This window comes from Gekko japonicus, unplaced genomic scaffold (genome assembly GCF_001447785.1).
Source record: "Gekko japonicus isolate JY-2015 unplaced genomic scaffold, Gekko_japonicus_V1.1 scaffold46, whole genome shotgun sequence".
Classification (NCBI taxonomy): domain Eukaryota; kingdom Metazoa; phylum Chordata; class Lepidosauria; order Squamata; family Gekkonidae; genus Gekko; species Gekko japonicus.
This window is the reverse complement of record NW_015169173.1, coordinates 513538-540055: the sequence shown is the minus strand read 5'-3', so window position 1 is coordinate 540055 and position 26518 is coordinate 513538. Positions and strand designations below refer to the sequence as shown.

The 26518-nt window shown below is 47.3% G+C and overlaps 1 protein-coding gene across 1 annotated transcript; it reads left to right on the top strand.

Moving 5' to 3' along the window:
* The first annotated feature begins 105 nt into the window (after positions 1-105).
* SLC2A8 (solute carrier family 2 (facilitated glucose transporter), member 8) lies at positions 106-25414 on the top strand. Its single transcript, XM_015415876.1, has 10 exons — positions 106-252; positions 6703-6865; positions 7910-8116; positions 12369-12468; positions 15200-15411; positions 17185-17331; positions 20076-20184; positions 22771-22935; positions 24093-24238; positions 25148-25414. The coding sequence occupies exons 1-10, from the start codon at positions 164-166 to the stop codon at positions 25301-25303; spliced, it is 1494 nt and encodes a 497-aa protein (XP_015271362.1). The 5' UTR covers positions 106-163; the 3' UTR covers positions 25304-25414.
* The last annotated feature ends 1104 nt before the right edge of the window (positions 25415-26518 follow it).

The window sequence follows — 26518 nt, the reverse complement described above, 5'->3', positions numbered from 1 at the left end:
AAAGCTTAAATCTTCTGAGGTCACAAGACTTGCTTTCACTTCTGCCTGGAGTTGCTTCCTATCTCTTCCCTTTTCTTTTTATGACTCAGGGCTAAGGATCAGGCTGGCCCATTGACGACAGCGCAGGCAGTGCTGCAACACTCCTTTCCTGACAACTCCAGCGATGCCTTCTGAGGAATCCAGCCCTCTTTTGGGCACCAGGCATGAGCCTGCAGGGATCCAGGGAGCCTCACCGCTGGATGTTTATCTCAGGTATTTCTGCCCGAGTTTCTGGAAGCCGGATGCATTTTCCACTGGTGTATACGGTTGAAAGAGGATTACGCATTCCCAGTTGTTCTGAGCATTGTTTATCCTGCCTGATCCTAGAAAGGCAAATGTTCGAAGTCAGCATCTCTTTGACTTCAAATAGCTGAGAAGTGCCTCCAGTTTTAATTCAGAAAACAGCTGTCAAGGTTTTAATTTTAGAGTGAGTATTGTGCACCTCCAAAGAAACCTTAACTGCATATATCTGTATAAGTCACTGATCTGGGCACCTCCCAGTTAGAAAAAGGTAGCTGCCCATAGCAGATTTATGTGGGAAAGTGAAGGAAAGGCTCCTCTGAGAGTGAGCTGCTCTGGTGGATGATTGAAGCTGCCGCATTAATCAGCCTCCTGGTTTTAGTTTTAGATCATTGTTTTAGGACGTTGTGATGCATTAGGTCTGAGAGTTTGCTTCTAGGTTCTTGTGTGCATCTGCAAACATGCATTTTTTCCCACTGTTCCAGCAAACCCTCAGCCTTGAGAAAGATAATTTATGAATCAATGACTTTATGGCCAGAATAAATCCCAGAGCAAATGGAACAAAGTTTGCAACAGTTATTCTTTAGAACGCTCAGAGTTGTCTAAGATCATGCCATTGGAGAAAACTAATTAAATGGTTAAGAAAGTCATGTGAGGCTCAAGCAATTGTGTCTATATAAGAAAGCTACACCCTAACCCCCCCGAATCTCTCAAATCTGGGTTGCAGTGAGACTATCGTATCATTTCTGAAAAGGCTTGGCAAGAATTTTAGAAATTGCATTTTATCTTTAAATGCCAGTTAGGTTGGAAAAGGGATGTCATGTATGATTTTAAAATTTGTAATTACAGTTACATACGCTAGTGTTTTCTACGTAGTTATGATTCTGGTTTACTTAATCTGTTCAAGAGTAACTAGAGTGATCTGAAATAAACTTCTCAAAAGACAACATTGAGTGGTCATTGGCTCGAATACAAGGCATTCACTAAGACCTGGAATAAATCAACTTCTGACTTGTCTTCTGTCGGAGGACCAGTACCCGTACAGAATGATCATTGAAGAGACTTGTCATTCTTCACACGGCCTCATGATTTAGTGGTTAATGCATTGCTTTAAAACAGTCAAATAGAATTTTGGTTTCCATGTGCCTGTTTTAAGCGATGTTCTCCTACTGGTGGGTGTAGCTCTGTAACACTCTAGAAGAGGAAGATTGGAATGTGATAAGGAAAGAGTAGTAACTCATGCAGAGATACAGCAAACCAGGCTCTTCTTAGGTGGATGCTTTGGGCTGCCTGGAGACTTCAGTTAATTTATTTTAGGACAATACAATGCCCTGGCACACGTATTATGAATTTCTGTGCTGACGAAAGCATGATTTATTTTCACATCCCAGAAGGAGGCTGATCTGCCCCAGTAATCTTAGCAAAGCAGGAAAGGGTGCATTCCCTCCCTTGTTTTGATCATCAGGTATGCTATTTGCAGATTCAAGTCCATCCCTGATGCACTTTACCTACTCGTGGTCTGTGCTCTTCATACTCCTGGGACAAATTCCATAAGGGCTTGCCACAGCCATGTTATTCTGTTCCCAAACAGAACCCAGAGTGTTGTGGAACCTAATGGTTAGCAGATTAATTTGAGCAAAAGCTTACAGGCTTCTGTGAGCTCATTCCCAAGGCTCTGTCACTTTTGCCACCTCTGCTTACAGACGGTTGTTGCAACAAAATTTTTGATAAGTATTTGGCAGCAGTGCTCCTATCTATCTGTGCGTGTGAAATCCTGAGACAGGGAATGGACTTAAATCTTGTGCAAATAAGACTTCACTGTGCAAATAAGACTTCACTGTATTCGGCCTTCTCCATGTTGCCCCCTACTGTTTGTTTTTAATTTTAAAATGCCAAATTTGTTAGAACTGTTTCTGGAATGTGGCCCAAATGCAGTCATTCTAGCTAAGCCCTGTCTGCTGGGAAGAAGATTGGATTTTGCAACCCACATAACTGAAAAGGGATCAAGAGGTGCAAAGTTACCTAAGGCTTTGTTGCCAGTCACCCCTGCTGCTCCTCTGACATCAAGCTAGATCAGCAGTTTGCATATTGCTACTGAGGTCAGATGATCTAAAGCCCGTGTTTACCAGGCTCTGAATCACTAGCTTAACCATCAGGGTAAATAATCCAATCACGCTAAGAGAGTGTTTTTCCTTTTACATGTTTAACTGAAATAGCTTTTAATCGGCAAATATTCCAGAGCTGTTTTAGCCAGTTTGATGTAGTGGTTAGGAGTGTGTGGACTCTAATCTGGACGAACCGGGTTTGACTCCCCACTCCTCCACATGCAGCTACCGGTGTGACCTTGGGTCAGTCATAAGTTCTTTCAAAGCTGTTCTCTCAAGGGCAGTTCTCGAGAGAGCTCTCTCAGCCCCACCTACCTCACAGGGTGTCTGTTGTGGGGAGGGGAAGGGAAAGGGATTGTAAGCTGCTCTGAGCAGGGGTCATTTTGTAGAAAAAGAGGTGCAGGAGCTCATCAGCATAACTCATTAGCATAACTTATTTGTATATGCCACACCCCCTGACATCATCGGAAGTGTATCAGAAGGCAACACCCACCGCTCAGGTTCCATTGGACTGTTTTGGATTGCTAGCTATTGGGGGGGGGGGGGACATGCAGATCTGTCCTCGCAGAGGAGGGAGAACTTGTACCTGAATAAAACTTGGTCTTAAAGGTGGCACTGGACTGTTTTTGACCAGGGGGCCGGGGGGGGCTCTTCAGCTTACCTGGCTGCTTCTTGCTCTGACTGAGGGCTGCTGGGAGCAGGGGGTGGGGCTTGTTGCATGTGCCCGCCCCCTGGGCTCTTTACTGCCGGAGCTCCGTTCTTGTGCGCTCCTGCAGGAAATGACCCCTGGCTCTGAGACTCCTTCCAGTAGTGAAGGGCATGGTATAAATCCAATCTCCTCCTCCTCCTCCTTCTTCCCCCTTGCAATGAATGCAGCAGCCTGAATAGCCCAGACTAACCTGAGCTTTGTCAGAGCTTTAAATCTAAGCAGGGTCAGCCCCGGCCGGTACTTGGATGGGAGACTACCAAGGAAGATTGCAGTCGCTATGCAGAGGAAGGCAGTGGCACAGCTCCTCTGCTCATTTTTTCCCCTTGAAAACCCCATGAGAGGTCACCATGAGTCGGCTGTGACTGGATGACATTTAATTATCGCCCTAATCTGGTTCGCCTAGGCTGGTCTGACCTTGTCAGTTCTCAGAAGCTTAGCAGAGTCAGCCTTTGGTTAGTCCTTGGATGGGAGGCCACCAAGGCCGTCCAGGGTTGCTGTGCAGAGGCAGGCGATGGCAAAACCACCTCTGTTCATCTCTTGCCTTGAAAACCCGATAAGGGGTCCCTGTAAGTCAGCTGCAACTTGAAGCCCCCCCCCAAAAAAAAGAGTAACAAAGACTCTTGCGGCAGTTCAAAGACTTACAGATGTATTGTGACCTGTGTTTTTGTGAGCCAGAGCCCTCTTCTTCAGAAGCATGGACTCTATTCAATTGACAGACATGTTTTATTTAAATGCACACATGCATTTGACATGTGGTGTTGGAGGAGAGTTTTCTGGACATTGTGGACCGCCCAAAAGACAAAGGAGTGGGTTCTAGATCAAATGAAGCCTCAACTCTGCCTAGAAGCTAAAATGCCTAACCTGAGGCTATCGTACTTCAGTCATATTTTGAGAAGACGGTCATGCTGAGAAAAGCTGAAGGCAGCAGGAGAAGAGGAAGACCCAGCATGAGATGGATTGACATAGTCAAGGAAGCCGCGGCCCTCAGTTTGCAAGACCAGAGCAAGGCTGAGAACGATAGGACTTTTTGGAGGACATTAATTCATAATGTCACCATAAGTCAATAGCAGTTTGATGGCACTTAACACACACACACACACATTCTTATATACATAGAAAAGTACAAACGTAAGGGAGGAATTCGTACAAGGGGGTGGGCAGATGCCCCAGCATTCCAAAATGGAGGTGTGCTACATGATATTGCGGAACACAGATGAACGCAAGATCCAGTCCCAAGAGAGTACATGCTCCGGGTAACCTCACTCAGTGGTTTCATGTAGAGATTAAAGAGCATATTCCTTGCTTGGTAGGGGCTAGAGGCATTTGGTTGGTTGCTGTTTGACAGAGCCCTAAACTTAACTAGTCTGATCCAGCAGGACAATTCTCGCTATCCCCTAAAGTAGAGGATTGGCAGAAGATAGACTGTGGTCTACAGGCACACCACTATACAGTTTCTAGTGGTCCACCCAGTGCCTGCTGGTTGCTGAGATTCTTGCAAAGGATGCTGGACTAGTTCGTATGATCTAGCAAGGCATTGAAGATGAAGAAGAGGTTTTTAATACCCTGCCTTTCTCTACCTTAAGGAGTCTCAAAGCAGCTTACAGTCTTCTTCTCTTCCTCTCCCCACAAGAGGCACCTTGTGAGGAGAGGGGAGGCGGAGAGAGTTCTGAGAGAACCGTGAATGGCCCAAGGTCACACAACAGGCTTCATGTGGAGGAGGAGTGGGGAATGAAACCCGGTTCTCCAGCTTCTCTTCACCACTGCACTATGCTGGCTCTCAGCCAGATTTTCGGCAAGGGTGCAGAGGCTAGGGCTACCAACCTCCTGTTGGGTCTTGAACTTCTCGTGCAATTACAGCTGCTTTCCAGACTTCAGAGATCGGTTCCCTTGGAGGAAATGGCAGCTTTGGAGGCTGGACCATAGAAACCACATCTCCACTAAGCTCCCCTTCCCCCCCCCCCAAACTACCCCTTCTCCCCGAGCAATGCTCCCAAATCTCCAGGAGTAGGCCAGAGTGGAGCTGGCAACCTTGGGGAAGATGTGGATTAACTATGCCTAGGAGCAGAGGTCCATCAGTGGCTATTAGCCACAAGGTATAGATAGGGGCTCTGGGGCAAGGGATGCTCTGTCTTCTTGGTGCTTGGGGGGGGGTCAACAGTGGGAGGGCTTCTAATGTCCTGGCCCCACTGGTGGACCTCCTGATGGCACCTGGTATTTCTGGCCACTGTATGACACAGAGTGTTGGACTGGATGGGCCTTTGGGCTGATCCAACATTGGCGTCTCTTATGTTCTTATGCCAAGAAATTCTAAGCAAACATGCTTCGTAAATTTGAGAACATATTGATGGCCCATGGGGGTTTCAGTAAAATAACAGGTAGACAATGAAAGACCTGATGTCAACTTACTCTCTGAAGCTGGGTTCCTTGTTGATAACTGCAAACTCAGATGGTTACTTGGGGGAAACCAGGAGAGCTCAAATGGACCCATACTTAAGGCCCAGCATGTTTCAAATTTCTCCTTCGAGGGCAATTTCATCAAGTGACAGCTAGAATGATTTTCTGCACTATCTGATCCCCTCTCCCTTGCTGAGATTCGACTCAGCTGGGGTTTACTGAAGTGTTTCTGGTGGGCCTTTGGCTTCGAGGTCTCCTCCTTTCCTTGTGTCCACAAACGAGGCTTCTTGTGTCTCAGCTTAACAGTGGTTAACTCTGGAAAGAGAAGTGCAGCAATTCCAAACATGCCTGATAAAGAGGAACAGGAAAGCCTGCTCCTAGTTCCAGATATGTGGGGGGCCAGACTCCAAAGTAAGGGCAACACATCTCCACATCCATAAACACACTGTGGATGTTTGCTATTGCAGATGGTTGGGGGGGGGGGGGGGAATTGATTTGGGATTGCATCAGCATGCCATGTGTGTGTGTGGAAATTCTGGTATTTGGTGCAAAATTAATTTTCCAGAGATCCAGTCTTGTATTTTTTAAAAGCAGGTTTGTGGAGGTAAAAAAACCCAGCAACCTTGGAGGTGTCTTAAACATCTCAGAAGCCACCAGGTAACTAAGATTTCTGGTGGGGCATCGGTGCCCTGTTTTTAAGCACAGATTCCACATGGATGTGTGGATGCTTAGTAATGCTTGTTTTGCCAATTCTATTGTCCTAATGTCCTAATGGGCAGTGAAGAAGCTAGTAAATGGCTTGAATAAATAAAATGGATGTGTGTATTTCGTGTTTGCAACCTCTGAGGAGTTTCAGACTGGGGGGGCGGGGGGGAGGGAGACTGAATGGATCCATCTACAGTGGTCTTAAAATAAGATTTGAAATGTAAACTTCTGTTACTGTCTGTTATGTTTTTATCCCTGGCCTTCCTCCAAGGAGTTCAGGACAGCCTACATGGCTACCCCCTCCTCCATTTTATCCTCACAACAACCCTGTGAGGTAGGATAGTTTGAGAGAGTGGCTGGTCCAAAGTTACATGGTAACCTTCATGGGAATTGGAACCCGGGACTCTCCAGTTCTACACTGTAAACAGTGGCTCCATCCTGGGTGCTGTGCTCTGCTCAGCTTTGCGGAGGAGGCCTCTTCTCTTCGACTCACTTCTGCTTCTCTTGCAGCAGAGTCCAGAACAGGAATCTCTACCTGGCCACGTTTGCCGCCGTGTTGGGACCACTAAGTTTCGGATTCGTCCTCGGTTACAGCTCTCCAACCATCCCAGCCTTGAAGCAAAGCGCCAATCCAGCTTTAAGACTTGATGACAACCAAGCATCTTGGTTTGGGGTAAGTCTCTTGGGGGATGAACAAAAGCAACCAATTGATCAGAGACGAGAGATGGGCCCTTTTCTCCAGAAGAAAAAACAAAAAAAAAACAAATTGTCCTGATAACTGTCAGTTGGATCCCGTGGATCTGTTCTCCTGGGGTAAGCAACCGGCTACTGACCCAGGAGTTTCTTCCGCTATTCTTATTTCATGTGCTAGAGGTTTGTATCTCGGGCAGGGGTTGCACTGGTGTGCTAGTTGAGTGCACGTGGCTGGTTTGCTTGGGTAGCAGCCCGGTTCAGACAAGACACTGTATGTCTGCAGAGGCCTGTAGGAGGATTATTTTGCTCCACTAGCATCCTGTTTAAATTTGGCCTTAGTTGCAGAAGGAGGGGAGAACTGAGGGGATCCTGCCCCAGCATTCGTGGAGAAGGTGGATTTGGAGGGCAGCTTTGAAGGATGTGCAAGGGACAGCAGTTCTGCAGCGGAAGATACACCAAGCAAGCCCAGGGTCACGACACAGAGGCAGGCAATGGCAAGCCACCTCTGTCTGTCTCTTGCCTGCGGGGTCTCCATAAGTCATCTGCAACTTGATGGCACTTCCAACTACCACCAAGGTTGGCCTCTTTTGGGCATTCAGAGTTTGGTTTCCTCCAGCCCCACTGTCTGTTGTTGTTATGAAAAAAATCTATCTAGTACATTTTTCTGTTGCCCTTGCTCTAAGGAGCTCAGGGCGGTGTAGACAACTCTCCTTCCTCCTCCATTTAATCACTACAACAACCCTGTGAGGAAGGTCAGGCTGAGGGAGTGTGACAGGCCAGACATCTCCCCATGTCTGTCAAGGGGAGTAGGGATTTGAGTCTGAATCTCCCAGCTTCTCATTCAGCACTCTAACCACTATGCAAGACTAGCCTTTTGAAGAACTGGAAATGAACATCAGGTACGTGGCAATCCAGCGTCAGCAAAGTCAGGTCCCTGCCCCCAAGGAGCTTAAAAGCAGATTCCCCCACTAGGAGTCCGACGTCGTGTTTTCACTCATGTTTTCCTCTTATATGTGTTATGCAGTCTGTAGTGACTCTGGGTGCTGCAGCTGGCGGAATTCTGGGAGGTTACGTGGTAGATAAAATTGGCAGGAAGCTGAGCCTGATGGTTTGCACGCTCCCATATGTTGTTGGCTTCACAATCATCATTGCTGCCCAGAACATCTGGATGCTTTACGTCGGCCGGATCCTGAATGGCTTGGCCAGTGGCGTCACATCCTTGGTGGTTCCGGTAAGAGAAAACACGCACTTGTTCTTTCTCACACCCACGCTGGATAAAAATAGCGGTCTTCTACTGAAACAGTAATGTTAACTTCAGTTTTATATAGGCAGGGGAAAAGAGAGAACTTTGCTTTCTGCCTCTCCAGACAGTTGAGAGGGGCCAGGGCTTGGTGGTAGAGCACATGCTTAGCACATAAAATGTCCCATGTTCAACCCATGGTGTCTTCAATTAAAAGGCAGCAGATGTTTGCAAAGACCTCTCTCTGCCTGAGACGTTGGAGAGCCAGTCAAAAGAGAGCAAGATGGATGACAGCTAAGTGGCAGAGCACGTTTTTATTTTTTAATTTAATTTTTAATTTTTGAAACTTAATACACAGTGTATAATAAAATTAACATACAACTGTGACAATAATAATAATAACATAATAGCAATAACAATTCAATAAATCAAATCTACTTTCTTTCCATTTCTTGGTAATGTTTCTCATATTACTATATGAGCTCTACAACAGCCATTAAACTATAAACTTGCAGTTTTATAGAATCATGTAGTCCTTAACATTATAATTCTTTGGGAGTATCATATGGTTTGTCATGTATTCTAGTACCAGAAACCAGATTTCCATGAATGACGTGATATGTGACCAAAATTGTGTGCATCAGACTGTTATTTTCTCTACAGTACCACTCACAGAGCAAGTTTTTTAGAGGCAGAAGGCCCCAGGTTCAGCCCCCCCCCCCTGTTCCTCTACTTAAGGGGCTCTCAGGTAGCAGAGCTGGTCCCCTAGACCACTCTCTGCCCAAGACGCTCGAGAGCTGCCAGCAGTCAGAGGGGGCCATACGTGGCCAGATGGACCAGTGGCCTAATGTGGTATAAAGCAGCTTCCCATATTAAATCTCACCTCAGCCATGGCGTCAGCCTGCCTGAGACAAGACCCTAAGGGGGCAATCCTAAACAGGTCTACTCAGAGGTAAGTCCGGTTTTATTTAGTGGGGCTTACTCCCAGGAAAACGTCTTTAGGATTGTAGCCTAAACTCATTCCCCAGCATCATGACCGCCAGTGTTCCCTCTAAGCTGAGTTACTGTGAGCTAGCTCACAGTTTTTTAGCCTCTGGCTCACACATTTTCCTCTTAGCTCAGGAAGGACGGCTCCAAAGCAAACTAATTTATGCAGCAGCCAAATTGCTCACTCACAACTTTAGTGCCAGTAGCTCACAAAGTAGAATTTTTGCTCACAAGACTCCACATCTTAGAGGGAACATTGACGACCGCCCTGCATCCTTTAGCAAAATGGGAGTAATAATCCCAGTTTAATTTAAAGGATTGTTTTAAGGATTATCATGGTCACATTTGTGAATGCATGAGCTTTGAATGCTCAGGATAAAAACCCCATCTCTGGGAAATGCTCTTGTTCAAAAGCCCATTGTGGCTTTGGGCTTGAGAATCTGTGGGACCACCTCTCCCCATATGCACCGCCACACCAACTTCGCTCATCCCCGCAGGGCCTTCTGCAGGTACCATCCTGCACATGGGCAAGACCAACAGCCACCTGTGCCCCCCCCCCACCTTATGGGACGGCCTCCCTGAGAAAGTTAGGAGGGGCTCCCACTGTCCTGAGTTTCCGCGAACTATACAAAACAGAATTATTCAGGAGGACTTTTTGGACGGGTCAATAGGACTGTACTATAATGAAATGGTCAGAAAGTTGCATTGGTAAAGGGATAGAGACTGTGACCTACACTACTATTTTGCTACTTAACACTAAGTATGCTTCAGACTAAGTAGTTTCTACACCACTTAACATAATCATGTTTAAAAGCACATGCTTTGTTTCCACTCTGTTTGAGACTACTGTTTGCTTTCTGGCATCTGTAGTCCAAACCCTATTCAGCCCTGGATTAACCATTAAGCAAAGTAAACATGTCCTTTGGGCACCAAGGGAGGGGGGGCACCTTGAAGATGAAATATTTTTCTCAGTCATTCCTTTTGTTAATGGCTATTCATAAGAAATGATGGGCAGTGGAACCAGAGGGGGGGCAGCTATGTGACAAGAGAGGCTGGATACCTTTTCTCTGCTAAATTTAGAAGCAAGTTTGCTACACCAGATTAGCTTTGAAGTCTTGATCAAAGGCTGCAATTTTAAAAAGTAGGAGAGGAAAAAGTTATAAGTAGGCAACAATAAGCATTATTTTGCATCTTTTGATCTACGTATATTGAAATGCTATATATCTTCCAGGCTAGAAAGCAATGGGATAAAAGATGTTTTGTTTCATACAAATAATGATATTTCTCCATTAGAATATATATATATTTAAACATTTTCCACCAACATTGATTACTGTAGAAAGAGGATGTTCAAAAGTATGCTCTCAAGATCCTGCAATTTCAGTAGAGATCGTATCAGATCATATTTTGCCTTATAATCTTTGGGAGGGTGATTAAAGCAATACGTTTTTGTATTGCATTTTCCCCCTTATAACAGTTTTATTCAAAATGCATTAAAAAGCATTGAAACTTTGCATTTTTTCTGTCGCCCTAGTTATAAGTAAATAATTTGCTTATATTGCTTACTGCCATTTAGTGTTAAATATTTTTTAAAAGTTTATATTTAATATAGCTGTGGGGTCTGGTCTGGAAGAAAACTGAATGTTTAATCTCTTATTTCACCTTCAGCACTTCTTGAGTCTTAATGCCTTGTCAGCTAAGCAAGGGAAGGGCCCGGGGGCACCATTGTTGGGCTGGGCTCAGTGCTTCCGTTGGCCATAATCCAACCCCGACCCCATTGTATTGCTCACTGGATGCTCCATCCTGTCGATTGTACTTGATTTACACTTTGTAATCCACCTCGACCCTCTGCATGAAAGACAGACTATAAATAGCCAATAGAAAATAAATAAAATCATAAACATCCTTTTCCAGAATCCCAGTTTTCCAAAAAGAGCCTTACAAACCTACAACGCTGCCTTGTACCAAGTCAAATTACTGGTCCATCTGGCTCAGCATTGTCAATCCTGACTGGCAGTGGCTCTCCAAGGAGCCGGGCAGAGGAAGGTCTTCCCCAGCTCCTGCTCCTCAAGATCGCTTTTAAGTGGAGACGGGAGGAACCGAACCTGGCAGCAGCTGCACTGATCCATCTGGCTTTGTATTGTCCTGCTCTAACAACCTGATACCTTCTGCGCGGAAGCCGTGGGGAAAGGCAGAATATACAAAGTTCTACTAAAAATGCAACTAAGTTCTCTGCTGCTGAGCTTTGGCATTTCTCTAGGAGAATCCAAGGCTTGTGGGCCAGGAAACAGCAATGAGCCATAGGGGGCCAGTGGTGGTCCCTGCGCTGATAGCTACTAACAGGATCGACAGGGCAGCACTGGCCGAATGAGCCGCTCCGCTGTGTAACCCCTCTGGCTGGGATGCAGGTGTCTTTATAATCAGGAGGGGATGGACTGCCCTCACAACCAATGCTCCCTCTAAGCTGTGGAGTCTTGTGAGCAAAAATTCTACTTTGTGAGCTACTGGCATTAAAGTTGTGAGCGAGTGATTTGGCTACTGCAGAAATTAGTTTACTCTGGAGCCATCCTTCCTGAGCTAAGTCAAAAATGTGTGAGCTGGAGACTAAAATACTGTGAGCTAGCTCACACTAACTGAGCTTAGAGGGAACACTGCGAGTCACAACCCAACTTAGTGATCCAGGCATGTGTGGAAATAAATCCTGCTCATTTTGGGGGAGCCAATGAACAAGCAGAGCATTTTAGTCTTCGCTCCTTCACCTGGAGATGGCCTCAACACCCTGTACAGTTTGGTGCAGTGGTTAGGAGTGTGGTCTCTAATCCAGGAGAACCGGGTTTGATTCCCCACTCCACCACATGCAGCTGCTGGGTGACCTTGGGTCAGTCACAGCTCTGTCAGAGCTGTTCTCAAGAGCAGTTCTCTCAGAGCTCTCTCAGCCCCACCTATCTCACAGGGTGTCTGTTGTGGGGAGGGGAAGGGAAGGAGATTGTAAGCCGCTCTGCGACTCTTTTGGGTAGTGAAGGGCGGGGTATAAATCCAATCTCCTCCTCCTCCTCCTCCTCCTCCTTGAACTTCATCCTTGCAAAAAGTCAGCATGGAGTCCACACGGCCCCGATCATGAGGCAGTGATAGAAGAGAGACGCCTACCATTTCAGTCCCGAGACCTGATGGAAGAGTTGCCGGCTCTTTTGTTTTTTGCTTTTTGACTTTCCTCGATATCACTTGTCATAACCCTCTTCCTGCTTGCACTTTCCAGATATATATTTCTGAAGTGGCTCACTCCAAAGTTCGAGGAATGCTGGGATCGTGCGTTCAGCTGATGGTGGTGATAGGCATCCTGGGAGCTTATGTGGCAGGTACTGTGGACCGTGCTCTGGGCTTATGTTAATTCTACACCTGCTCTGGATGAGAGTCGGTGGCTGGCCGCACACACACGTGCACACAATTTGTTCTTTTTACTAGAGAGTGCCATCGTATTGATAGTTTGTGACCGTGTATTCCTAGGTGGGTAATTTCTTCAGTGAGACCGTATTTGGATCAAACTGCACTTGGATGTACTCCACTGTAATAATTATATTAAATGGCCTCCTTGGCAAGGACTAGTGACTGACTGGCCATATCCATAGCGTAAGCTTCCAAGGCAATCAGAGGAACCCTACGAGAAAATGCATTTATCCAGTTCACGGAGCACGAGGCCAGGTTTGCCACCATCAATTATCAAACAGTTACCAAGGATTGCTTTCAAACTGTCTCTGGGAGCATTATGTAGTGAAGAATATGACTCATTCCAGACCTGATTCCCAGCATACAGGGGCACAGTGGGGCCTCATAAGGACTGGGGAGTTGCTTCTGCAGACCTGGGGTGGGGGTAGGCAAAAATGGAGGGGTGGGGGGGAAAGAGAAAATACACATAAAACAGTTTGTGCTGAGATGTCTCGGGCCTCTCTCGTGAGATCTCAGCAGCCATTTTGGATTGCCTAGGCAACAGGACTGCTGAAATATGATGAGACAGTCTCTTGCGACTTCGGTGGACATCTTCTGTGAAACAGAACAGTCGTGGGCGGGGGAGAGGAGTGAGCAAGCTTGAAGATGGCGAGCCAAGAGTGTGTAGTAAGGAAGCAGAGCCAGTAGGGAAGGGAAATTGAGCAAAAGGTGGGAAATGGGGTCGGAGTGGGGTGGAATTCCCCTCCCCTTGCAAGCTGTGCAGGCCCCCCTCTTATGAGATACAATGTACATTGTCTTCCATTTTCCATTGGTGATGAATTCCACAATGATGCTCTGCTGGAATTATAAGTATATTTGTTTGGGAGGCTTGTACCCCAAGTTTTGGAAAAGTGGGGGCGGAATGTGGGAGGGGGGGGGGGGGGAGGCAGAATGTGAACTCACACAGGCACATTTGTTGGGCATGATTATTGGTATTAACCCAGCACCGTCTAGGAGGGGGGTGGGGATCTGCAAGAGTCCCAAGGGTATCAAGTTTATTACAGTCATAGACCAGTATAATAGAAGACAAGTAAATACAGTTAAGGGAGCAGTAAAATTATAAAATACAATGGCATCTAAAATTATAAATAAGGATCTAAAGACTTTAAAATACAGGTATAATAGAATCAAAATTATGATCAAAGGTTAGGTTTAGTCTATCTGAACTTTATCTCTTTCCTAGTTTGGTATGCCAACCAACCAAATTTGGCAACCATCCTAGTCAGCTTTTAATTATCTCCTGCCAGCATAATTGACAAAAGTGTCCTTCTATTACGACCTGGGAAGGAGTTAACTATCGGCTTGATCAAAACTTCCCTGATATTATGATATATGAGACAATCGAAAATTACATGTTCCAATGTTTCATCAGGTCCCATCCCACATATACAACTTTTCCTCAATGATCTAGTATATCTGGCCTCCATTATGGGTAAAAATTCTTCTATGATTGCTGATATCAAGATATTTGATGTAAGATCTCACAACTATCTTGTTAAGTGTAGTTACATCAAATACAGGGCTCCTAATCCTACTCACATCCATCTGTTGCTCAACGTCTAATATTCTTTGTTTTAGAACTGATCTAGCCTGTTTATGAGCACAGGTTTTGAAATGGTCAGACCGGAGATCCACTATGGACGTTTTCACATTGTCTGAGCCACTTGTTTAGACATGAGTGGAAGGTGGAGGAGTCTGTTGACTGGCACCTGTTGAAGTTTTATTTAAAAGTAAAGGTTCCCTTGCTCGAAAGCCAGTCGAGTCCGACTCTAGGGTTGCGGTGCTCATCTCCGTTTCCAAGCCGAAGAGCCAGCGCTGTCCGAAGACGTTTCCGTGGTCATGTGGCCGGCATGACTAAACACCAAGGCGCACGGAACGCTGTTACCTTCCCACCAAAGCGGTACCTATTTATCTACTTGCAATTTCTTGCTTTCGAACTGCTAGGTTGGGAGGAGCTGGAACTAGAGACGGGAGCTCACTCCGTCATGTGACACTCAGGTCTCGAACTGCTGAACTACCGACCTTCCACAGCATGCAGTTCAGCGTCTTAACCACTTGAGCCACCGCAGCTCCTGCGGTGTTTTATTTACATAAGTATAAATGCGTGTATTTCTAACAGTGCATGAGAGTCTGATCTATGAGGTCCCACGCTTCATGTGTTGCTCTGATAGAGTTGCCAACTCCAGGTTTGGAAATACCTGGAGATTTCAGGGAGGAGCCTGGGGAGGGCGGGGATTAGGGAGGGAAGGACCTTGGTAGGGTGTAATATCATGCAGTCCACCTTCCAAAGCAGACATTTTCTCCAAGAGAAGTGGAATAAAGGTTTCACATCAATAAATGACAAGCAATTTATGTAGTCTGGAGATCAGTTGTAATTTCAGGAGAGCTCCAGCCCCCCACCTGGAGTTTGGCAACCCTAAGCTCTGGGATTTTGTTCACCAGTGCGCCCAATGCAACATGCATTTGCTGGAATGACACATGACGAAGGCTTGGAAATGCCGTTCCCTGGGGAGAGCACAGGTTCTTATCAGCAGTCCCCATGAACAGGACGTTGCCAGTGGATCTGGCCTAAGAAGTCCTGATCTTTCTATGTTTCCCTCTCAGGCACGGGGCTCAAGTGGCGCTGGCTAGCAGTTCTGGGATCCGTCCCACCCTGCTTCATGCTTGGGATCATGGCTTTCATGCCGGAGACGCCTCGTTTCTTGCTGCGTCAGCACAAGCGCTCTGAAGCCATTGCCGCTCTGCAGTTTCTGCGGGGACCCCTGGTGGACCACGAGTGGGAATGCAGTGAGATCGAAGCAAACACTGACGAGCAGGTACCCAGGCCATGCGCTGCGTTCGGAGGGTACGGGCTGAAGGAGATGTTGAGGGTTCATACAAGAAGAAACAAGAAAATGTTGAGACCATGTGCAGCTGCAATAAAAGAGGCCAATGCTGTGCTGGGGATTATTCGGAAGGGAATTGAAAACAAATCAGCCAGTATCATAATGCCCCTGTATAAATTGATGGTGCGTCCTCATTTGGAGTACTGTGTACAGTTCTGGTCACCACACCTCAAAAGGATATTATAGCATTGGGAAAAGTGCAGAAAAGGGCAACTAGAATGATAAAGGGGTTGGAACACTTTCCCTATGAAGAAAGGTTTAAGTGCTTGAGGCTCTTTATCTTGGAGAAACGACGACTGAGGGGTAACATGATCGAGGTTTATACAATTATGCATGGGATAGGGCAGGTAGAGAAAGAAGTACTTTTCTCCCTTTCTCACAATACAAGAACTCGTGGGCACTCCATGAAATGGCTGAGCGGTCGGGTTAGAACGGATAAAAGGAAGTACTTCTTCACCCAAAGAGTGATTAACACTTGGAATTCACTGCCACAGGAGGTGGCGGCTACAAGCATGGACGGCTTCAAGAGGGAAATGGATAAACACATGGAGCAGAGGTCCATCAGTGGCTATTAGCCACAAGGTATAGATAGGAAGTCTCGGTCTGGGGCAAGTGATGCTCTGTCTTCTTGGTGCTTGGGGGGGGGGGCAGCAGTGGGAGGGCTCCTAGTGTCCCGGCCCCACTGCTGGACTTCCTGATGGCACCTGGTATTTTTGGCCACTGTTTGGCAGTATGTTGGACTGGATGGGCCATTGGCCTGATCCAACATTGGCTTCTCTGATGTTCTTAAGACACGGCCCAGGCAGCTGACCCAGACTGAGACTTAGCAGGGCAGAGGAGAACAGCCGGTAGAACTCTCTGTCTGCCATAGGCTGCCCTACCAAGAGCAGTGTGGCAGACCCTGACTGTTCCCTGGCCTTCCTTCTCTTCAGCACTGAGCTGCTTAATGGGATTTCCTTAGAGTGCCAGCCCCTAGAGACCCCCGGCCAAATCCTGTCCCTGAGGGGTGCCACGTGTTTTTTCTGCTCCACTTGCCAACCAAGGAGAGAACGTCCTGGTATTTTCCTTGGTATCCGTAGGACGTAAGTAGAGCCCTGCTGGCTCAGAACAAAGAACCGTCAAGTCCAGCACCCTCCCCTGCAGCGCCCCCCCCTCCAGGAAACTGTCATTCAGAAGTACACTGCCTCTGAATATGGAGGTTCCACCTAAGCCGTCATAGCTAATAGCCATCGATAGGCCTTTCTTCCTCCATTCCATTTTTAAAGTCCTTTTCTCGGTTTATGAATCTTGCTGTTTGTCCCTCTCATCTCTGAAATGACTGTCATTGTCAGGGGTAGTTTCGTAGAAAAAGAGCTAGGGGAACTCATTAGCATAACTCATTAGCATATGCCACACCCCCTGACATCAGGGGCCCGGCGGTGGACCTGCAAGGCAGCGGGAGTGCGAGGAAGCCCCACCAATGCCCTCCCTGGCCCCAGGCAGGCAGGGGTGGGGAGAGGCGGGGAGGAAGCAACTTACCCTCCCTCTTCTCCTGCCTCCTCCTGGCTGAATGAGGGCCGGAAGTGGGGCGGTCGGAAGCAAGGGGCGGGGCTTCGTCGTGTGCCCCGCCCCCTCGCACCTCACCCAGGGGAACTGCGATCCCCCGCGATCCCCCCCGAAATGACCTCTGGTCATTGTTAATGCTCCTTGTGTTTGTCTCTGTAGCAGAAACTGGCTATAGCAGAGTTCAAGAATCCAGCCATCTACAAGCCGTTCCTGATTGGAATCACCATGATGTTCTTCCAGCAAGTGTCGGGGATCAACGCCATCATGTTTTATTCAGAAACCATCTTTGAGGAGGCCAACTTCAAGGTCAGTCATTAGTTTTTTATTTCCTCACAGTGTCTAACGCAGCCTCCTTCCCTCTGCCACCTGTGAATAGAACACTCTGGGCCGCACAGTCAATGCAGGTGAGGCTAATGAAAAAAACAGGTTGCTTACCAGTAACTGGTGATCTTCGAGTGGTCATCTGTGCATTCACACCAATGGGATCTAGTGCGCCTGCGCTGGATCTGCCGGTGCCTAGCAAGCTCTTCTAGAAGGATTTTCATGCCTGGCCCAACTGAGCATGCCCAGGAGCCCCAGTGAGCATGCTCAGAAGGGCAGGCACGGACATCCCGCCAGTTCCTACCAACCGCCGCGCATCAATCTCCTAACAAATCACGTAGAAGAAGACAGCAGCGGGGCAGGAGGGCAGGTGGTGTGAATGCACAGATGACCACTCGAAGATCACAAGTTACTGTTAAGCAACCTGTTTATCTTCTTCGTGGTCTCTGTGCTTCACACCAATGGGAGATTAGCGAGCAGTAGTTTACCTGGAGGCGGGTGCTGTCAGGTGTTTACTGCTTAGCCGAGGCCAAAACCTGACGTCCCAGACTGTCACTGGTGGACTGGCGGACGTCTAGGGCGTAGTGCCTGATGAATGTAGTCGGCGTGGCCCAGGTTGCGGCTCTGCAAATGTCTTGCAGCTGTACTCCCTTCAGGAACGCAGTGGATGTGGCTACAGCCCTGGTGGAATGAGCCCGGACGGGGCCTGGCAAGGGCCGTTTCGCCAGTAGGTAACAGAGTTCTATGAGACCTACGATCCACCTGGACAGACGTTGGGCCGTGATTGGAGTGCCCACACGGGGTGCAGCGTATGAGACAAACAGCTTAGGGGTTTGCCTCGTGGGGCGTGTCCTATTCAGGTAGAAGAGGAAGGCCCGCTTCACGTCTAGCGTGTGCATAAGTCTGTCTTCCGGTGATTTTGGGTCAGGGTAAAAATCAGGGAGGAAGACTTCAGACTGCAGATGGAATTCAGAGACCACCTTGGGCAAAAATGAAATGTCCGGCACCAGGCGGACGCCATCCGGGAGGAAGGACAAGTATGGCGAGTCCTGCCGAAAAGCCAGGAGTTCACCGACTCGCCTGGCCGAGGTGACGGCGACGAGGAAGGCCGTCTTCCATGCCAGGAGCTTCAGCTGACAGGTGGCGAGGGGTTCGAAGGGCCGTCTTGTCAGCTGGCGCAAGACCAGGGGAAGGTCCCATAAAGGTGCTGGAGCTTTGACTGGAGGGTACAAACGTAGGAGACCCTTCAGGAAACGTTTGGTAACAGGATGGGAAAATAAGGTGTAACCATCAACCTGAACATGAAAACGGAGAGCTAGTCACTAAAAGTGATCAAAAGGCAGCGATCCGGCCAGACCTCTCGAAGACAGGTCTGCTCAGCGCGGCGGAAAGGAAAGAACTGGCGGGATGTCCGTGCCTGCCCTTCTGAGCATGCTCACTGGGGCTCCTGGGCATGCTCAGTTGGGCCAGGCACGAAAATCCTTCTAGAAGAGCTTGCTAGGCACCGGCAGATCCAGCGCAGGTGCACTAGATCCCATTGGTGTGAAGCACAGAGACCACGAAGAAGATCTGACAGGACGCTCATTAACTGTGAAGGAAGATTCCGAAGTATCTTGAGTTCCTTATTCAACATACTGAGTGTTCGGTTCTCCTGGACAGCAGAGGCCTCAGGTACAAACACCCGACAGGGTAATGGGGTTGATCAGACTAGAGAGAGCTCTAGAGTCCAACCCCCTCTTGGTTGACCTTAAGCCAGTCACATTCTCTCAGTTGAATCTACCCCTTGAGAAGAAATGCTAGGAATCTCTCAGGTCATCATTTGAGGGGCTGTCTTTGTGTGGACATGGCCCGATACCTCCAGTTCACATCTCAGCTCCGTGCGCATTTGAGCTCCATAGAGTGATGTATGTTGTTAGGCCCATGATGCTTAAATGGGACCTCCATGTTCAGAGATAGTGTATCTGTGAATGCCATTTGCTTGCGAGTTACAGCGAGGGAGGGATCCTGCTCTTGGGAATCAAGGAAGCATTTGACTGGCCACTCTGGGAAACAGGATGCTGGACTAAATGGACCCTTGGTCTGCCCACCTGTGGTTTTCTTACTCGGAACTTGTTCCCAGCAGATATTTGGTCTCTTCCTTCTTCCCTTACCTTTACAAAGCAACTGGGGGATCAGACTAGACATGATGTGCCTTGAAACACTTTGAAAGTCTCCCTGCGTCTCTTCTATCGCTGGCCTGTTGGAGGTCGGTATTTTAGTCCAGTTCCCCGGCGACTAAGGAGACTGATGGCTTGGGTGTCCTCGATCCTGAAAGAAAGAAAGATGAACTCAAACGGCACATTAAAAAAGAAAAAGAGAGGGAAAAAACCCAAAAGCACCGCAAAACGGACCATAGACAAGTCACACAGTCCGTCTACTTTCCTATAGCTCAGCGTCGACTCTTTACCTCCTAGTCAGCCCTATTGGCTTCAGTGGCATTGATGTCTGGCTTTGGATCCTGCCCTGCGACTCAGTCGCCATTAAAACAGGAAGCTTTCGTTTGTGCTGGAGACCCTCTCCCCAGCAGTGCGTTCCACTGAAAGCCTGACTTTCCTAAAGTGTTATGTCTTTAGAATGCTTGGGGGGGGGGGAATATAAATTCCACTGCTCCCTGCTGTCTAGGGCTCCCCCCCCCAACAAAACTGTGTATGGATTCAGGAAATAAATCTGTGGGTTTCTTACGCTTTCAGAACAGCAGTGCTGTGACAGTCGCCGTGGGGTCCATACAAGTCTTTTTCACAGCAGTGGCTGCTCTCTTCATCGACAGAACAGGAAGGAGAATCCTTCTGGTTGTGTCAGGTATTGCAAATGAGCAGCCTGTCCAGGACGAAGGGTGGGACTCTGGGTCTTTTGGGGAGCAGTGAAAAGGTTTGCCAGCTTCCAGGTGGGGCCTAGAGATCTCCCGGAATCACAGCTGATCTTCAGAGCCCAGCTCCCCTGGAGAAAATTACTTCCTTGCAGGGTGGGCTCTATGGCCTGATACCTGGCTGAGGTCCCTCACCAGGTTCCACTCCCAAAGTCTCCAGGAATTTCCCGACCCGGAGCCGGACCCTTGCAGTGAAGGACCATGACCCTGTGCTAGAATGTATGCTTTGCATGCAGAAAGTCCCCAGTTTTATCCCTGGAAACTCGAACTGGTGGCGAACTTAAAGGGAAGGCTCCTGGTGGGCCTGGAGAGTCTACTGACAGACAGGGACAAGCAGAGCCAAGCCCCAGTGGTTCTGCAGGGTCCAGTCAGGTCAGACCTGGAGTGCAGCATCCACAGTGGGTGTTGGCTCACCCCCGGCTACCTCTTGTGCCATCTGTAGCCAATTTGACGGTGGCGTTGGAAGCAGCAACCAGAGAGCAGGCACCCTTCACTGGCTCCGCTGACCAGATCTGGCCTGAGTGGCCCCAGCAGCCCCAGGTCGTAGTGCCTCCGGGGCCACTCAGCCTGGCTTGTCGCTGGACCCTTTTAACTTCTCTGTCTGCCCCCTTGTTGCCCAGGTTTTTGTTAGCGCCCCCCCTTTGTTTTTGCTGTGCTTATTTTGCTTATTTAGAGGATTTCTATCCCACCTCTTTAATTAACCAGGTTTGATTCCCCACTCCTCCACGTGCAGCTGCTGGTGTGACCTTGGGTCAGTCACAGTTCTCTCAGAGCTGTTCTCTCAAGAGCAGTTCTTGAGAGAGCTCTCTCAGCCCCACCTACCTCACAGGGTGTCTGTTGTGGGGAAGGGAAGGGAAAGGAGATTGTAAGCAGCTCTGAGACTCCTTCAGGTGGTGAAAGGCAGGGTGTAAATCCAATCTCATCTTCTTCTTCTTAAATTAGCACCCAGGGCAGCTTACTGAATACATTGACCATTATAGGTGCCATCAAATTGAAATAGCAAATCCACACCTCCTATCTCCCAATGGTTTGGCCTGATTAAAGGGAGACAGAACAGAGCTTTGTACCTCTCTGATATCACCTCTCATAAACTTAGAATAGTCTTCACAGCTGTCCATTTTCGATCTGTGCCAAGGGCTGTGTTAGTGGACTGTTCCATCTAAAAGCCTGTTGCCGACCATCTGTGTCTTTTTGGAGCCTTAGACCTGGAGGATCTTTCCCATCGTCAGTATATCTCATTCTCAACATAGCCACATCTGTAGATACTTAAATCTGGAGACTGGACCCATGGCCAGCCAAGAGTGATCTTTCTAGGAACCTGAGAAAAGCCCCAGGTTTGCAGAAAAATCTGAAATCTAAGATTTCTGGAGTAAAGGGAAGAGAATAGAATATAACAAGTGGGGGATCCGCAAGGACTTACATGGTGCATCTCATTTTTCCTTCCCCCATTATTTCCTCTTTTCCTTCCCTGAAAGCCCCCGTAGCCTCTCCTCTTTTCCTGCTTCCTTCTTTCCATCAACCAGGTAGTCTACCTTTATATGCCTCCTTGCCTTCAGTTTTCCCTGCTTCCCTCATTTTTCTCCTGAATCCCCTTCTCCACAGTATTTCTTCTTTCCCTCCTCCTGGCAACCCCCATACCTTCACCTTTCCCTCCCTAACCAACTTTTATCTGCCCCCCTAATCTTCACCTGTATTTATTATTTATTTACTTCATTTATATCCCACCTTTCTCCTGAAGGAGTTTCTCCTGAAGGAGTCTCCTCCATTTCATCCTCACAGCACACCCCATAAGTTAGGTGAGGCTGAGAGAGAATGACCAGCCCAAAGTCACCCAGCAAGCTTCCATGGTAGAGTGGTGATTCAAACCTGGGTCTCCCAAATCCTCGTCTGACTGTCTAACCACTGCACAACACTGGCTTTCAATAGCAATCAGTAATTAGCAATAAAATGCAGACAACAGTCCAGATTTAAAGTTATACTGAGTTAGGAAGAAAGCACATCAGAGATTCTCTAGAATAAAATAGTTTTGACCATTCTCCAGAAAGCAAGGAGCAAGGAAGTGAGCTGACATCCTTGAATAGCAAATTCCAGGGGCCATGGCTGAAAAGGCCCTGTCCTATGCAAGGCTCCCTCTAAGCTGTGGAGTCTTGTGAGAAAAAATTCCACTTTGTGAGCTACTGGCATTAAAGTTGTGAGCGAGCGGTTTAGCCGCCGCATCAGTTAGTTTGCTCTGGAGCCCTCCTTCCTGAGCTAAGACAGAATCCTGCGAGCTGGATGCTAAAAAACTGTGAGCTAGCTCACACTAACTCAGTTTAGCGGGAACACTGGTCCTATGTGCCCGCCCACCTCAGTCCTGTTCACGCCATCTTGCACAGATGGGTACCAGTGGCTCTCCTCGAAGTGCAGGCAGGCTTTTCTAAGCTCACCTTGATCCTCTAGGCAAAAGACCACAAGGGTGATATAGGGTTGGACCATGTGGTTCCCAATACATATGATGAGATACTCTCTTGTGTTTCCAGGGATCATCATGGCCATCAGTGCAGCAGTGTTTGGGATCTACTTCAAAATCATAGCCCCAAGTCCCGGCAACTCCTCCCACATCAACTCGCTGAGTCCTGCACTCATGGAGGAAGAGCACCACCTCTCCTGGCTGGCAGTGTTGAGTCTGGGTCTCTTCATCATGGGTCAGTGCGGGCCTTGCAGCGGCACTGAGCCATTTGTTTTGGCTCCTGTATCCTTCAAACTTCTATGTGATGCACACTCCTTTTGTTTTAACCCCTCTCCTCATGGTTGCTGACACAGGGGTGGGAAGTACCCATGTAATCGGCACATGACCACAACCATGCTACATAAGCTTTGCAAAAGTTATATACTCACTAGGTCCCTATAAGGTACATTATTTCTGCAGATGGGGAGGCACGGCTGAAGTTGCGAGAGAATGGCAAACCCATGGTGACTTAGTGGATTCACAACAGAGAGAGGTGTAATTTGAACACCCTTTCATAGAAAGCAAATATCATACACACAAAAAACCAGTGTGCCAGGGAACGGAGTAATTGCTTCGTCTTCTTCCTGACATGGTAGCTTTTGATGGACAGAGAATGTATTTACTTATCTTTGTTTGGAGGATCATTAAGACTTGTGAGCCCTGTAACTTCATTGTGCAGTGGTACAAGAGACTTCCTGATTCAAGTACAAGACCTTTATTGGCATAGTAAATTTAACATAACGTTTAGGGTCAATATATAAAATTAAAACTCCATACATAGGTTAAAACATAGGAACATGATGATATAAGAATTTATAACAGCGTAGATTTGGCTTTAAGAATGTCTCCCCAAAATTTTGCAACTGCTCTAGTAATCTCCACTACTGAGTCATTCAGTAACTGCCTGATGCATACATCTGTGTCTTAGCCACTATGTAATACCACATTTATATTGACAATTTGGGAGATAATAATATTGACTTAGTTTAAGGTATCGCTGTAAAGATTATTAGAAAACTGTAAATGCGGAGGTCTTAGAACCTTTTGAAGTGCTGCCTGAACACTGAACACTGCTGCTATTTACTTGGAGGGCTGATGGGTAGGAAAAAAGGACTAGGGTTGACCAGTCTTCTTTCAACGTCTTTGAAGTTGAATGAACGAGCTACTCACCTCCTAAGATTCTACTGGCGGTAGAGGACAGAAGTCTTGTTTGGCTCAGGATAGATGATGAAAGCACCCAGTCATGGCTGCTAAGTCAGTTTCTGAGTTTACAGCCAACCACACCGAATACCAAACAAGCTCATCCAGGGATTCTCCATTGTGTTGACTGTGTTGCTCTTTTGCGACCTTCAGGTTTTGCCCTGGGCTGGGGCCCCATCCCGTGGCTGGTGATGTCTGAAATATTCCCCCTCCGAGCACGAGGGGCAGCCAGTGGTGCCTGTGTCTTAACAAACTGGTTCATGGCATTTCTGGTAACCAAAGAATTCTATGACTTCATGGTAAGGAAGTGATGCATCTGTGTGGTTTAACCACTGGGGGGAAAGGTGGGGTCAACGTACATGGCATCCTCAGTTAGTCAGGCAGCAGGTTTTTACTTTTTTAAAGAGATTTTTAATAAAGTGCTTAATAAAGTGCAAGGAGCTGACTGCGAGATGAGAGAACTAAGTAACAACACCGCTGTCAAATCATTGAAACTAGCACTTTATTATGTTTTATGGTTTTAGCACTGTTTACTTGTATTAACTGATGTTGCCTAATTTTAATTGTAATTCTTAGGCTATTTTATGTAAGCCGCCCTGAGCTGGCTCTGGCTGGGACGGTGGGGTAGAAACTTTAATAATAATAATAATTATTATTATTATTATTATTGTTGTTGTTGTTGTTGTTGTTATTTCTGAAGTTGGCAAGCATCATCTCTGAAGAAGCATTCCCTTTTGTGTGAGAAAGAAGACGGAATGCCTCTTCCAGCATGGCATGATATGTATGTGCAGAGTAGCAAAACAATGTATACTTTTTCTTTAGAACTATCATTTTTGTTGTTATATGCTAATGTATGTAGATTTAATAGACTTAAATACAGATTGGCTAATCGGTGATGGACATATTTATAATGATTATAAACACAGGAAATGTGGTCATGAAGGGAGAAAGTGGATTACATGATTAAATGCTCCTCCATACGAAACAAATTCTTTGCTCACAGAAAGCTAGTAAGTCAGAGAGCCCAGCCTTCTCCCTGAGGGGCTAGCTTTCTAAGTGCAGGGAACTGGGGTTTTTCTTTCTTTTTTAATGGCAGGGCTTTTTGCACATTTGAGCTGCATAGCTGCATTGTCAAGTGGCATAGTCCAGTCAGGTTTACCACCTCAGTGGCGACTAGCTCAAGATCCCCGCTTCTCTTTCCGTTCCAGGTTCTCCTGACCCCTTATGGTACGTTCTGGCTGTTCTCTGCTACCTGCCTTCTCAACGTGCTCTTCACTATACTTTGCATACCTGAAACCAAAGGAAAGACCCTAGAAGAGATAGAGACTTACTTCCAGGGATCACGTCAACCATCTGCATTCTGAGGGAGGGAATCTGCAGTCTTTCCTGTAGGATTTTATCAAGGGCGTCGACTGATGGGGCCAAAATCTCCCTGTTTCAAGGAGATTCTCATGTATTTCATGAGGTGCCGACAGGTCCAGTTCAGCTTTTAATGAATATAACTGCAGAGTCTTTGGGGAGACAAAGGTGGACTTTGTGTGAGGACTGATCACATCATTACGAGAGAACGAACGGTGCTAAACTTTCCAAAGTATGTTTTTCTCTAAACTTTGGCTACGTCATGACATGTATTTTCCGTTGTGCCTGTTGATTGCTGCTTGAAAAGGTAAGTGTTACGAAAGCAGACACAGGGTGGCCCCGTTGTTTGGTTACAGTGCCGTCACCACAGGGCAGGGAGATACGGTGGGCTCGGCAACACTGCCTTATCTCATTGCCGCTGCCACCATATCTAGAAGAAGTGGGCAGTGGTAGAGTGAGGCACTGCTGGTCCGTTTAGTCAGTCCAGAACTTTCCCCCGAATTTTCAGTTTTCGTTTTTTGAAAAGTCTGCGGGCCTTTGACATACCAAGACACAAAGCCAAACCTTGTAGACAGTGTTCTAGCCAGTTTGCTCAGCAGAATGGACGCGACGTGTTCCTGCCTTCTAGTGTTCTAACCAACTTGTGCAAAGACACTAGAGGAGCTGTCGAGCAGCTGGCCTTTTTATTTTTAGAGTTTGTAAAATGTGAATGTTATTTTATTAATATTTAACTCTAGGCACACTAGGTTGCCAGTATTTTAGGTTACACTGAGACCCAGTGCGGTTAGAACGTTGGACTAGGAGCAGGGACATCTAGGTTTCAAATGCTGACCCAGCTGTGACGTTCACTGGTTGACCTTTGCCCCGTTATTCTCTCTTTTGGCCTAACTTAACATGGCGGGTTCTTATGGAAGTAAATTTATTTATTTATGTATTTATTTCATTTGTAGCCCGCCTTTCTCCCCAGTGGGGACCCAAAGCAGCTTACATCATTCCCTTCACCTTCATTTTATCCTCACAGCAACCCTGTGAGGTAGGGCTAGGCTGAGAGAGTGTGACTGGCCCAAGGCCACCCAGCGAGCTTCCATGGCGCGAGCTGGGATTCAAACCTTGTTATCCCAGATCCTAGTCCAGCACTCTTAACCTCTGTACCACATGGACCATGCAAATTGTCCATGCATGGACCGTGCACATTGATCTCCTTGTTGGAAGGGGAAGAT